At 35.6% G+C, this 14,709-nt stretch overlaps 1 protein-coding gene across 3 annotated transcripts; it reads left to right on the top strand.

Annotated features, from left to right (window-relative positions):
* The first annotated feature begins 1,097 nt into the window (after positions 1-1,097).
* Positions 1,098-14,174, top strand: LOC309869580 (natural killer cells antigen CD94-like). 3 transcript variants are annotated; one of them, XM_082740960.1, is made up of 7 exons: positions 1,098-1,254; positions 2,933-3,054; positions 3,332-3,415; positions 5,949-6,056; positions 6,706-6,791; positions 11,123-11,229; positions 14,029-14,174. In XM_082740960.1, exons 2-7 carry the CDS (start codon positions 2,964-2,966, stop codon positions 14,153-14,155), a joined length of 603 nt encoding a protein of 200 aa, XP_082597086.1. In that variant the 5' UTR covers positions 1,098-1,254; positions 2,933-2,963; the 3' UTR covers positions 14,156-14,174. The 3 variants fall into 3 exon arrangements, with proteins under 3 accessions (XP_082597086.1, XP_082597087.1, XP_082597085.1); XM_082740961.1 differs by having other exon boundaries at positions 1,132-1,254; positions 2,873-3,054; XM_082740959.1 differs by lacking the exon at positions 1,098-1,254 and having other exon boundaries at positions 2,848-3,054; positions 6,640-6,791.
* The last annotated feature ends 535 nt before the right edge of the window (positions 14,175-14,709 follow it).

The raw sequence follows: 14,709 nt of genomic DNA, 5'->3' as shown, positions 1-14,709 counted from the left end.
TTTCTTTCTTCATGTCAGAAACCTACTTCCTGAAAAGTATTAGTTAGATCTTAGCAAAGAAACTGTATGCGAAAAAGGCAAACTTACAAGAAAAAGAAATAAAGACTCTTACAAGTGCTACTATCATTATTTAAAAGAGGATAAGACATTCGTGTTTGGAAGTGATGGAAAAGGAAGCTCAAACCATGGGAGAGAGTTTTGAAATGAAAATACTTCACTAGGTGTAGCTGGCATAGAAGTGGATTCCAGTTCTTATAACTACATATTTCTAAGAAGAATTTTAAAGCAGCAGAACGTTGGGAGCCTTGAGGTACATAGATTAATGTGGTTGATATGAAAAACAAAGCAAAACTACTTTTGTTCCTGGCTAACACTGTGTTCTAGGATTACATAGGGCTTAGAGCTGCTCAATGAGTTAAACTCATCATATATTTTTAAACATGCTCTGATAGAAGTTATAGAACAAATGAATTTGATGTTGATGCTTTTAAAAGGTTACTGTGAAAACTATTCAAAATTTCGTGTCTCTATGTTTCTGTCTTAATTTTATTAAAGAGGTGGTTTCTTCCAGCAATTTGATGAGAACACCAGAATTAGAAATATGATGTTTTTCAAATTGTTTATATCTCAATTTTTAGGTATTTAGATTTACTGTAATATTTTAAGCAATCTGACTACCCTTTGGATGTTTGTTAAAAAATAGGGGGTAAAATGTGTACCCATTTTGGCATTCTCTATTTTTACTATATATATGTAACACCTGGGAACTCACTTTCATTCTATGAAAAGAAAATGTATGAATCATGTCAGGTTGAATATGGATATTTCTTTTTTATTTTTACAATTTTAAAATTTTATTGTTAAGCATTTCCTAATCTTATGAGATTTTGAGAAGGCCTTTTTTTTTTTTTTTAATCTTCATGTTAATGCTAAATCCCAAATTTAAAGTGATCCCAAAAATGTGTATAAGATTTAGCATTTGAATCTTCTATGACTCTTGTCTGACAGAGAGTTAAGTGCAGGAGTTAATGCTGACACCAGTGGAAACTTGGGCGGCAGGGTGGGGGGATATCTAATGTCCTGTGATCATTGGCTCTCTTTCCTCTGACATGGTCTCTCTGAGAGTCCGTGCAACACATCAGCAGGTACCTCCTAGATCAAAGCAGAGGTGAAAGGCCCCAGAGCCAGGACATTGCAGCTGTGTTCCTGATCAAGCTATTGTCCGGGTGGTGAGATCCCACGTCCCAGAAGCAGGTATTGCAGCCAGAGAGCTTGTGTGCCCCATGCCTGTGCTGACCCATTGTGGAGCAAAGAGGGATAAAGTAGAATCTGCTACAGGAAAGCTATGTGTGAATTTGGGTGGCGGTTTGAAATGTTGCATAAAATAATTGACTTTGGGATCTGCATTAATTCATAACTAATGTTAACTTTATTCTACAAGTGAAGACATGAATGGATCAGAATGAGAGTGGGTCAGAATATTTCCTAAGCAGAATATGATTTTTTAACCTTTAGATATTTCAAGGAATATTTAATTCTCTTTTAGACAATATAAATCTGTGTTCCTTCCCCTCTTATCTCTATGGGTGCTACCTAACTAGTTAGCAATGCATTATCCAAAGCTTAAATTCTCTCACCTTTCAGTTAAGTGTAATAAAAGAAAAAATTTTTATTTTGAGAATATTATTATTTTTCTATTACAATAAAGCCAGTTTTATATTCATATATTTATTTTCTTTTTATTTTGTTATACAGATATTCAATTAAAATACTATTAAACAGAAACTATTAGCTAAGAAAACATGACATTGAGACAAGGTTTACTTTATGATTTGGCACTTTGGTAGAGAGAATATTCATTGAAAAACAAATGGCAATGTGTTTATACATTGTATCAGTATAGATGATAGTTCAAATAAAGTTTCCTGATATTATAGAGTAATTAAATGGTAAAATATTAACCCAAGAATCACATTTTGGAAACCCAGGAATCAAATCTATTTAGTAAAAACAGTTAACTGCTTCTTTCTCCATTTACCAAAAATATTCTCTTGGGCAAATGTTTTCTCCTCTTTAATCACTATGTATTTATTTATATTTTAAGGGAGAGAGTTTATTAAGTACTTTTTGAAAGGTATTGTTTATACAAGTTAAGTTGGGTGAAGGATCATTTATTTATTTAAACATACACAAGCTCTCTCTATGTAATATGCATGCTTGAACTCAATATATATTTGTATATACCACATGTCTCGGAGACTCAGTTTTCTTCATTTCCCAACAGAAATGAAAGCACGCCTGTGCAGCATAGTTGTTAGAATGACATGTTACGCCTCCCTCATTTAATATCACTTCCTAAACTCCCTTTCCTTGAATCCCATGATTTCCACATTTTCTTCACAGTTGGAAATGGAGTCATGACCCAGTGAGTATGAAGTTCCTGTGAATGAATGAGTGGGGTCTGACATAAGTAAGGTGGCAGGTACAGAGTCTGTCAAATTGGGACATGGGTGCCCTTACTAAAGAGGGAGTTAACTCTTTTTGGTGTCAGTGTATTACCCATTGGAGCATAAAACAGGCACTAAGTGATAAACATAATTTTTCCAAAGATGTTATAAATCTAGACTTTTAGGTGAGTGTGGAATATAATGTACATTTTAAAATTGTGGCAGTTAATTCAATATTTATGAAAACAGTGAAAGCTTAGCATAACATGTCCATAAACATAATGTACCTTTATTTAATTGTGTAGCATCACTGTTGTAAGGCCTTACAAAGAGCAATGATAAAAATAATTTTCTTTCTAATGTTCCCAGATAAATATATACTTTGACTTGCTTATTTCAGATGATCATGCTCATCATTCTTTTAGCTGTCCCTGTTCCTTCATGATAGATCATGTTATTTTCATGCCTCATGAAACATTGCATAGGATTTGTGTTCTTTGACTGCGGCCCTCAAAAATGAGTGAGGAGAGAGTAACATATGCAGACCCTAAAGTACCCAATTCAAGGAAACAGAAGGGCAAAGGAGGACCAGGTGATAAAAAGAGAGGTAAAGGTTTTTCAGTTTATTTTGTTTTGTGAAAACCTTATGATGTCAAATAAGAAAAAGTGCGGTCATAATAATCATGTCTATACTTAGTTGATATTTTATGTCTGGCTCTTTATATATCAATGGACATATTTAAAAATCATATTCAATGAGTTTTATTATCACAGTGACTAGGGACATTCATTTTAGTTCCAGAATGAATTTCCATTTCCTTCTAATTCTGGGGGTTTTGTTATGCTCAATGCTTACTGTATATTTTGCTTTCTGATTTGTACAGGATTTCCATGTTATATTGTTGCATTATCCCTGGGAGTTATGTGTGTTATCCTCCTGGTGGCAATCACAGGCTTACGATCTATATGTGAGTATCAGACATACACAGTTCTTATGAGAACGACGAGCCAGAGTGATAAATGATATAACTACTGGGTTTCTGCAGAGCCCGTGTAAATCATGAAGTCCTATACAGATGTTAATAATTGTGTTGATGATAATATTGATGATGATGATTTTATTATTTGGCTGTCACTTAGTTTTTATGCTACACAAAAGAGAGTACATAATAGTTGTAATAGCACAAAATTTGGCTGAAATGTATAGTGAAGCTTACATATATATTCATCCTTACATTTTGTGTAGAAGGAGGTTTTTTATATAATCAAAGAATTAGAAAAACCTTTACTTTAATATTACATTCCTTATCATACTGTAATACTGCTTAAATCACAGAAGACTGTAAGGTTAACCTATTTTCTATATCACTTATATATTTCATATCAGTTCCTTTTTTTAAAAGATAGCAGTGGGCAGAGGGAGAGGGAGAATCAGGCTTCTGGCTGAGCTTGGAGCCCCTGTTACAGGGCTTGATCCCAGGATCCTAGAATTATGCCCTGAACTGAATGAAGGGAGAAGTTTAACCTACTGAAACACCCGGTAGCCCATATTGCATGTCAATTTGTACAATATCTATACAATACCTCCTTTTAATATCTTTTCCCTGAATTTATTATCCAGACAGGAGGATATTTCAGGAATTAAGGTTAGTTAGAATGATTGAATTAGTGTCTTAAAAGAAGTGATGAGGCATTGGGACCATTTGTGAGAAATATTTACTATGTAGAATTGTTACGGTATGTGTGAGGAAGAGAAATGAATTAGTGATACTATTTGACGTTAGACAATATACTTTGGCAAATATATTGTGCTAAATGTTACAGAAAACATTAAGTTATGGTGTGTATGTGTGTGTGTGTGTGTGTGTGTGTGTGTGTGTGTGTGTGTGAATAATGGTGAGGAGTAAGGTGTTGTGACATATCAGTGGAGATGACCAGAAGAATTAGATTGGTTTGAGTCTCTTAGAGTGAGCATTTGATAGTCCTCGCAGACCATCAGCATGCATATGGTAGGATTAAAAGTCTGCAGATCAAGAGAGATACCTAGATTAGAGATATAAATTGGGCTTTCATCAATTAATGTAACAAGTATTGGTAAACATAATAGAGGAAAGCAGAAGCTAGACCATGCTTTACCTTATGAAACTAGAGAGAATAGATTTTCTAGAAGGAAAAGGTGAGGAGGATGATTCTTAGGAAAATTTACATTTAGAATAGGTGGAAGGTGGGTAAACGGTGAAAAACAGTGATGCTTTGGTTAAAGAAGTAGGAGGGAATCCAAAACATTATGGCATCATATGGAAGGAAGGTAAAGATAGTCATGGGTTCCGACTGGTATCAGAAGATCAAGTAAAATAATGGCCAACAGTATGCTTACTATATTTGGCAAGAGAGAGGTCACTGAAGACAATTTGCTAGAGTAGATTCAGTTGAATGGTGGGTATCATCAAAGCCGGATTGCAATGGCTTATACTTCACACATTAGGAAGCAGAGACAATGAACACAGAAAATTATTTTTTTAATTATGGCAAAGCAAAAACTTTACAAAGTTTTGAAAGTATGTGGATCTACATGATCTCATACATTGTAAAGGGACTAGAAACTGATACAACTCTGTTTGGTATTAGCTTCTAAAACTGAACATGAGGTTCACCTGGGTGGCTCAGTTGTTAATATGTCTGTCTTAGACTCAGGTCATGATCCTAGCATCCTGGGACTGGGTCCCATACTGGGCTCCCTGCTCCTCAGGAGGCCTGCTTCTCCCCCTCTTACTCCCCCTGCTTGTGTTCCCTTTCTTGTTGTCTCTCTCGGTCTCTGTGAAATAAACAAATAAAATCTTTAAAAAAAATAAAGCTTAACATGATGAGTCACTCATTCTCACTGATGATTGGTAGTAGCAGAATTGGAAATTAAGATTCTCAGTTGTGTAACAAACTTTAAAGGATTTTTCCTTTAATATTCACACACTTACAGAGAAGTATATTTTATGCTTTTATATTTTTTTTATTTGTGACTTTTGGGAAGATATTGTTATTTCTGCAGAGTTGTTTAACTTTCCTTTTGCATACTGGAAGTAACTAAGTTCTTGGTCTAGGTAAATTCAATGAATCAATTACAAGCTTATTCTAGTAGAGAGTCAGTTGCTAAATAAGTACTAAATACAAAATCTCACCAATGTTGAAATCTTTATTTGAAGAGTGGATGACATAGAAACTGGTTAATGTTTTATTTCAAATTTATATTTTCCAATATATATGTTTGTACGTTTTATATTTTGTGTTGTATAAGTTTTATATAATTGATAGCAAGTTAAAATTTTATTTAAGAGATCTGTTTCATTTTTGATACTTCCAACTATTTTAAACTACCATTTTCTCTGGTTGTATTTTCATTTAGTCAACAACATTCACTATGCCATTTAGAATTAGAGCAAGCAGCAAGTATAATAATGTGATCTATGAAAGGCATTCACAACCATAATTTTATAATATGGATTGAAGTTTTTCAGAAATGTCCTGCACACACGATGCAGAATAAGAATGACACAAAGGAAAACGATGCTTCCTTAGGAGAGGTTGAAGATGACTCAATTTTACCACCTATTATAGGTATGTACTGAATATGTATGATTTACAATTTTTAATGGCATTATCCAGTCTGTCCCATTTCAATACAGAATTTAAAAACTTTATGTTGTGCTTTGACAGGTCCTTTAATTTTGATCACCCTTTGATTTCTTCTTTTCTTTGTTTTTTGAAATCAAATCCATTTTCTTTATTATAGCTAATTTAACTCTTGACTTTCACAAAGTCATGTGATTTGATTATTTGAGTAACTAATGCTTAAGGAAGAATTTTCCCCAGTACAGATATCTTGGAATGAACATCATCTCTGTGTATTCACTTTATGGATTTTGTCTTGTCAGGATATCTGCTCCACATGGCTGCAGCTTATTTGTCCCGTGAAGGCAAAATTTCTCAGTGCAATTCTAAAAATGGTCTGAGGTCTGTCAGAGACAGTCCCAGGACCCACAGTTTGGCCAAAGAGCTATTACCAGCATTAGACTTTTGGGAAATGGGAAAACCACCTATTTTTTTGGTCATTCAGCCTGAAGTAAGCCAGAAATATGTGTAAAGTGCAGGTCTCTAAGAGGTCTTGTGGTTGAAGATCATGGTGGCTTTTGTTTTCAAGATGAAGACTATGAGTCATTTCAAGGAAATTGGCTCTGCTGTGGAAAAAGCTGTTACTATTTTTCAGAAGAAGAGAAAAGTTGGGACGAGAGTAAGAAGTCATGTGAAGATATGAATTCTAATCTCATGAAGATTGATAATAAAGCAGAGCAGGTATGTCTGCTTTATTAAACTTGATTAAATGCTTTATGAAAAGTCCTATGTCTTGAGTTAGGATCATTGTTTTGACTTTCCTCGCATATTATTTGGCCACTTTGTTTTGAAGCACTTGTTAATCAGTGTAGATTTCTCTAAAGAGGAGATGAAGGTGTAGCATGGACCTAGAAGAACCCCTGTTTTATTTACTTATTTTTTTAAGTAGGCTCCTGCCCAGCCTGGAGCCCACATGAGGCTTTAACTCATGACCCTGAGATCAAGACCTGAGATGAGATCAAAGGTCAGGTACTTAACCAACGAAGCCACCTATGCACCCAAGATCCTTTGTTTTAAAAAACGAACAAGAGAGTCATTTCACTGTTAGTCTTTTTATTGTAAGTGTTGCATCTTCAACATTGTAATGTGCATTAGAGAGTTAGTTTTTACCTTCTCAGGGCTACTACAGGGCAAAAGAAAACTACCTTTAATGGTATGAGCAATGTAAAGTGATAATTCTCATGATCTGAGTTCTGTTGTTCCTTCTTGTTCAGTATTTGGAAGGAGTCAAACTTGTAAAGGATGATGAGTCTCTCGCTTTCATGAGTGGCCATGAGAAAAAGGATGAAAAATAGACTGAATATACTGGAATGATTCTTTAAAAATGACCTTTTATTTTATTTTAATTTAATTTAATTTAATTTTATTTCTTGTCAGTGTTTCAGAATTCATCATTTATGCACCACCCCCAGTACTCACGCAATATGTGCCCTCAATAATACCCACCACCATTGGGGAGGGTATGTGCCATGGTGAGTGCTGTGAAGTGTGTAAACCTGGCGATTCAGAGACCTGTACCCCTGAGGATAAACATATATTATATGTTTATATAAACTAAATTAAAAAAATGTAAAAAAAATAATACCCACCACCAGGCTCACCACCCCCCTCCCCCCGGACAAAAAAAAAAAAAGCCCTGTTTGTTTCTCAGAGTCCACAGTCTCTCATGGTTTGTCTGCCCTTCCGATTTCCCCCAACTCACTTCTCCTCTCCATCTCCCAATGTCCTCCGTGTTATTCCTGATGCTCTACAAGTAATTGAAACCATATGATAATTGACTCTCTCTGCTTGACTTATTTTACTTTTAATCCAGAATGCCAGAGGAAACATCTTTTTTCTAGAAGAGACAATCTAGATCAAATTTGCCATTCCTTATAAAGTTTAGGACTATAAAGTCAATTGAATGGATTCTGTGGATTTCCTTCTAATAATTCCATTTAGGCACCAAATTCTAGTTACACTGTTTAGTCTTAGCAATGTTACTTCTGATAGTATCTTGTGAAGGATGAGTGAAAAGCCCTGTGTTTGAAAAACAGCAACATCACTCAGGGGTGCCTGGCTGCCTCAGTCAGTGGGGCATGTGACTCTTGATCTCAAGAGTTGTGAGATCAAGCACCATGTTGGGTGTAGAGCTTACCTAAAAAAAAAAAAATAATAATGATGATGATGATGATGATAGTAATAGTATAATGATTAAATAAATAAAACAAAAAGCCTTGTGTTTTCTTGTTCCTAAAATTCTTATTAAAATAAAAATATGGGGGCGCCTGGGTGGCTCCGTGGGTTCAAGCCTCTGCCTTCGGCTCAGGTCATGTTCTCGGGGTCCTAGGATCGAGCCCAGCATCGGGCTCTCTGCTCAGTGGGGAGCCTGTTTCCCTTCCTCTGTCTCTGCCTGCCTCTCTGCCTACTCGTGATCTGTCTGTCAAATAAATAAATAAATAAATAAATTTTTAAAAAAATATGAAGAAATCACTTTTACCTATAAGAAACAGATGAACTAAGAAATCATATTAAGGAGTCAAATTTTAAAAATGCAGCTACATCTTTTTAATACCTTGATTCATTTCAACCTCAATGGTTATCAGTCTGTTTTGAAATGAATGTTTTCTTCTCTCAGAAATTTATTTTATTTGTAATCTTACTCTCCCTGTAATCTGTAATTTCCAATTCAGTGTTCTTCAGTTTTAGTCCTAGCATTGAAGTTTCTAGGCTTCAAAGTTTCAGTGAAACTTCTTCTACTTGTTGCCCCTGTATCTCCGTGCACTATTCTAGAGCCCTTGAAATTCCTTGTGACTTTTGTCGTGGGTTAGAGCAAAGCTCTGTTGCATAGTTTATAATCTGATCCCTTGGTGTCGAGACCTACCCTGGAATACTGATGCACTGTAGAAACCAGAGACAGACCTTGCTGCAGAGCAGCATTGCTCTGACAGTAATGGTTTTGGATTTTAGTCTTTTGCTATTTTCCAAAGTCTAGAAGTATAATGAAAGCCGTGCCTTAAATCCATTGATGCAGAAAAATGAGATTGGCTTTTATACAAGTAGTTATACCTGTAAATCTAACAAAAATATGTGAGTGAAAGAATCAGTGAACATTTACTTTTAGTGTTTCTTCAGAGACCTAGAAATGATAAAGTATATTATATTTTATATAATACTCATCTATCTTCCCTAGTCTAAAAGGGAAACTATTGAGATTTTTTCTTATACAAATTAATTATAGTGAAAAGAATATTGAAGTCTGTGTGTGTGTGTGTGTGTGAGAGAGAGAGAGAGAGAGAGGGAGGAGAGAAAGAAAGAGTGGGAGAGAGACAGGAATAGGATATGAGAGAGAGAGAGAGAGAGAGACCGAGAGGCAATAAATATATTGCTTTTAGGAAAGAACATTAATTTGTTGCTTTACATTTGCATCCATAAGGGAACTTTTCCCCCCTCTTTTAAATAATTTTTTAATTTTTTATTTACATGTAATTTATTATTAACCCCAGGGGTACAGGTCTGTGAATAGCCAGGTTTATACACTTCACAGCACTCACCATAGTACATACCTTCCCCAATGTCCATAACCCAACCACCTCCCAATTCACCTCCCCATGCCAACCCCTAGTTTGTTTTGTGAAATTAAGTGTCTTATGGTTTGTCTCCCTCCCTATCCCACCATGTTTCATTTATTCCATAAGGGAAAATTTGAAGTGAATAAAATATGCCAATTGGAATAATGATGTTAAAGATATTTTTGACACTGCATTCATTACTCAGTGCAGAATATTTTCAAAACTAAGATTAGGATTCCCACTTCAGTTATGGAAAATACTATAGGAAGGTTTTTTGTGTTTTTTGTTAGAGCATGCATAGCAAATGAATGGCATAAACTGTTTCAACTGTCATAGGTATCGTTTCATCATTTTCACTGCTGTGTATGATTCTACAGTGTGCATATGCTTCGTCCATTCTCTAGGTGATAGGAATTTGGGTTGTTTCCAGCTCTTGTTGTTATGAATAGTCCTTCATGAAACATTCTGAGACATGTCTCCCATGTGTCTTCTCTCTCTCTCTCTCTCTCTCTCTCTTTTTTTTTTTTTATGATAAATCATCCTATGAGTGGAATCATCGGTCAGTAGGATTTGTACAAGTTCAATTATCTAAAAATTTCTTTTCAGTGTAACAGAATTCATTGTTTTTGCACCACAGCCAGTGCTTCATGCAATACATGCCCTCCTTAATACCCACCACCTGGCTCTCCCCACCTCCCACCCCCGCCCCTTCAAAACCCTCAGGTTGTTTTTCAGAGTCCGTAGTCTCTCATGGTTCACCTCCCCTTCCAATTTCCCTCAACTCCCTTCTTCTCTCCATCTACCTATGTCCTCCATGACAAGTTCAATTTTATATGACAATTCCAGATCATTTTTAATATGATTTTAACATCCGTTTTAAAGATATCTTGGATCTCTACTATCCCACAAACTTGATATTGTTATTTTTACTTTCTGCCAATTAAAAAGTTGTAAAATATCTCCTGATCTATATTGAGCTTGGCTCTTTCCTATTTATTGGTTATATGATATATTTATTTGAAATATGTTCTTATGTTTTATCCATTTTTTTCTTATTGGATAATTTTATTTTGATATTGCTTGATAGAAATATGTGTTTGTACTTTAAGTTACTGCAGGTGTCTCCAGATTTGAAGCTTGTATTTTCATATTCTTTAAGGTAGAGAGAAATTCTAGGTTTAGTGCAATCCTATTTACCTATTTACTTTATCACATGTGAAATTTTTTAAGTCCATCATGTCCCTTTCTGGGTATCTTTCATTCAGTCATAAAGAGTTGAGTGATTTGTTCATTAAATCCTTTCAGTATCCATTTCTTCTGTGCACATGGAGAAATTAGTCTGCCTTCTTCATTGATCAGAGTGGCATTGGAAGATAAATGTGCCCAGTATTTTACAAGTCCTCTGTGGGTGATGTATTTTCAATGATGTTATGAATAATACCTAATTCTTCTTTCCCACAGAACTTCATTCAATCAAAAATAAGATACAATTACTGGATTGGATTATGTAAAGTAAGAGATAAGCATCCATGGAAGTGGCTGGATGGTACACCCCTATCTCAGACGGTGTAAGTTTTCATGTCACTGTTTCCCATTCCCTCTCTTGCTCAGGAACTGCCTGGTGGATCATAGGTCAAGAAGAGGAGAGGATCCTTGGGGACTTAGAGAATATCTTGAATTCCATGTGATCTCACTTCTCAGCTAGGCAACCAAATGCAAATCTCAGGCCTCCAATAGACCAAAAGAGCATTATTTATTCTCATGTTCCTCAATGAAGGGTCCTTCCAAACATGGGAAAGAGACATTTTGCTTTTATATAGTTCTCTTGTATGTTCTGTGATACTAGCATGTTCACTAGTTTGGGTGCAGGAAATGGTAAAAGTATAATGAGGAAAGAAAAGTTGTATCTAAACCCAGCTCTCTCTGTGAGTGCTACTTGTACCTATTTAGTTGGTGTCATTCAAGAACTAAAAAGAAAAGAGCTTTTTCCATTAAGTGACTTGGTAATCTTGCATCTCTAATGTGGTCCCTTAGTGTCTTTCTTGCTATTATTTCACAGAAGTCTGCACAATTTCTGGCAATCCTGTCTCATTGGTAAATCCCATACATTTGTTGGTTGGTGTCCCGGAAACTAGTTTAGAAAATGAAGCAAATGATCTTACTAAATCTAAGTAACATGGGGGACAGTATGAGAGACATTGGGTTATTTAACATGTTTATTGATTGCCTGTAATATGTCAGGCACTGCTCTAGGTATTGAAACTACAGTGATGAAGAAAACAGGCCACAGTATCCTCCCCTTATGGATATTACAGTCTAATGCAGGCATGATAGTGTTAGTGGGACGAATGAGGACAATACAAAAAGGCTGAGTAAATGATGTGGCACATTAGATAAATGCTATGGAATGTTGTGAAGTCTCTTATTTTTTTTTGCTATATGGCAGTGTTGTCTTTTGTGTATGAAGGTAAGAGAAAGAGATTTCACTATTTTAAATGGGATGGTCAGAGACAATCTCCTGGAGACATGTTTGTACAGTACCTTGAATGAACCACCCATCTGCATTACCTGATGGGATGGCTCCCTAATAGTAGACACAGCTGGTGTAAAGACCCTGAGGTAGGAGTGTATTTAACATGCTTGAGGAAATAGCAAGAGGGCCTACAATGCTAGAACAAGGTGAACAAGGGGTAGGGGGAGATGTAGGTTAGAGACTTAATGACAGTGGGAGTGTGTAGGACATCAGAAAAGTATAAGAACTTGGATTTTTTCATGAAGGCATGAGAAGCTATTAGAGGGTTTTGAGAAGAGGAGGGACAAAAACAGGCTTCTTGTTTTAGAGTGCCTCTGGACACTCTGTTGAGGTTACTTGGTGTGCTTTCTTTTGGGGGAGGGAGCAGAGAGGCTAAATGAGGATGTGGAAGGCTGCTGAAGACTCTGTTGCAGTCATCCTGCTGAGATGTTGTGACTTAATGATGATTGGCAGGATTGATGCTGGTGTAAAGTGGCCAGATTCCACACTTCTTTCAAAGATGTGTGAAAGAGGGGCACCTGGGAGGCTCTGTGGGTTAAAGCCTCTGCCTTCAGCTCAGGTCATCATCCCAGGGTCCTGGAATTGAGCCTGGCATCTGACTCTCTGCTTGGCAGGGAGCCTGCTTCCTCCTCTCTCTCTGTCTGCCTCTCTGCCTACTTGTGATCTCTGTCAAATAAATAAATAAAATCTTAAAAAAAAAAAAAAGTTGTGTGAAAGAGAGACAAATCAGGGATGGCTCCAGGGTTTTTGGTCCAGAAGTTGTAAGAGTGATGCTGCTATTAATGTTACTAGAGCATAATTGGAATTCAGTGTTAGATTCAATTTGAATGCCTCTCTTCAACATTTAGCTATGTCTGCAGGTGTCACAGGCATTGTGATACATGATCATGAAGCTCACATGAGGTCGGTGCAGGGAATGCAGATGTTGTACACAGCAGTGCACAGTGAAATAAGTAAGAGGGTGGAAGTGATTCTCAGGAAATCTAAGGTCCTTGGACACCTGAGTGTTTAAGATAATGATAAGATAACGGGGAGATAAGGATAACCAGAAAATATCATTGAGAAAAGTGCTTGGAGATACAAAAGTAAAACCATGAAGGGACATGTAGGGTGATGAAATCCTTGTAAAAGAAGTACTACTGAAGTAATAGAGGAATTTAAAATGTTGGTGAGTTCTGACTGATAAATTTTACTACTTGAAATTGTTACTTCTTGTCAGTTACATTCATGAACATTTGAAGGGAAATGAAAACTAAGTAACATTATTTTTTCTGTATGCTGTAGCCAAATCACCAAATTTAAAATCCAGGTATTTTATTCTTATAGCCCCAATTTCACAACCTTTGAGCATTTTGTTTGGTGTGGTAAACAGTAAGGTGTGTGGGGGAAAAGTGCACTCTGTTTTAAATGCATAGAAACACCCTGTATGATTAAAGTGAGGCTAGTGTTTTAAATGCATAGTTTGTGCACATTAACCTGAATAATAGGAAACTGGAATATTTTTATATATAGTTACAGCATGTCACATAATGAATTTATTATATTTGGTCACTTTCCAGAAGTTTCAGGAGTTTTAGAAGACGAATTTTTCATGTGTATATGTCTAACTTATGTATACTTCCCAGTCTAAACTAGTTTTTCTACTTCTCCCCTATCTCCAGCTGTCCACTGACATTTCCATTAGTTTTAGATACAATTACACTTCATAATCTTATAGCTATATGTCTGTCACACGATTTGTATGTCTACCGAAATCATTGCACTTCTGTTGTAAATTTGTGATACATTTTGCCTGACAAATGACTTGCTAAAATAAATATATTCTCTGATGCAGGCATTTCCAGCAGAGTAAAGAGGATGTAAAATGTGGACACCTCAAGCCATCAACTATTTTTACCGCTGATTGTCAAAAACACTTTCGTTACATTTGTGAAAAGCCGTTCCCTGGCCCTTGTTATTAAAAGATTTTTGTCATCAAAATTTTAGTATTTTCTTTCTTTAACAGCTATTAGGGAAAAAACTTAGGGTATTCACTTAAAGTAGTTTACTCTGCCTGACTTATTAAGGGTAATGATCTTTCAAACATTCCTTGGCAAGGTTAAAACACTAAGACTTATAAATAGGAAAATTATATATCCAAAAAACCAAGTTTATTGTTTAGAAATTTGAAGAATTAATCCATCAGGGAATGTGAAACAAATTCCTTTTGATTGAGTGTAAGATTTTATATTCAAAAATAATTAAATGATCCTGATACAAGTAGGTAATTAATATTCACATTGTTCAAAAAATAAGAAACAGATAATGATGAACAAATTCTCTTAACCTATCTTGATCCTTATTCACCTAGTTCCCTTCTTATAGGCAAACATGTAATAGATAGTATTCTGAAAATATTCTAGGGAAGTACAGCCATATGCATGCTATCTGCTAAGCAAAATGTTACATAACTACAGAGAATAGTATTGCTTCTTTACATTTTTGTTTAGAAATATATCGTGCAGTTTGTTCCATT

Source organism: Mustela nivalis (assembly GCF_964662115.1).
Source record: "Mustela nivalis genome assembly, chromosome: 7".
NCBI classification, from domain to species: Eukaryota; Metazoa; Chordata; class Mammalia; order Carnivora; family Mustelidae; genus Mustela; species Mustela nivalis.
Note: the sequence above shows the minus strand (reverse complement) of the source record. Positions and strands in the feature narration are given on the sequence as shown.

Excerpts from the sequence above, each read along its gene's own strand:
- LOC309869580 (XM_082740959.1), top strand. The coding sequence starts at position 2,964 with ATGAGTGAGGAGAGAGTAACATATGCAGACCCTAAAGTACCCAATTCA. Across the intron at positions 3,055-3,331 it reads ACCAGGTGATAAAAAGAGAG|GATTTCCATGTTATATTGTT; the intron begins GTAAAGGTTTTT and ends TGATTTGTACAG. Across the intron at positions 11,230-14,028 it reads ACACCCCTATCTCAGACGGT|GCATTTCCAGCAGAGTAAAG; the intron begins GTAAGTTTTCAT and ends TCTCTGATGCAG.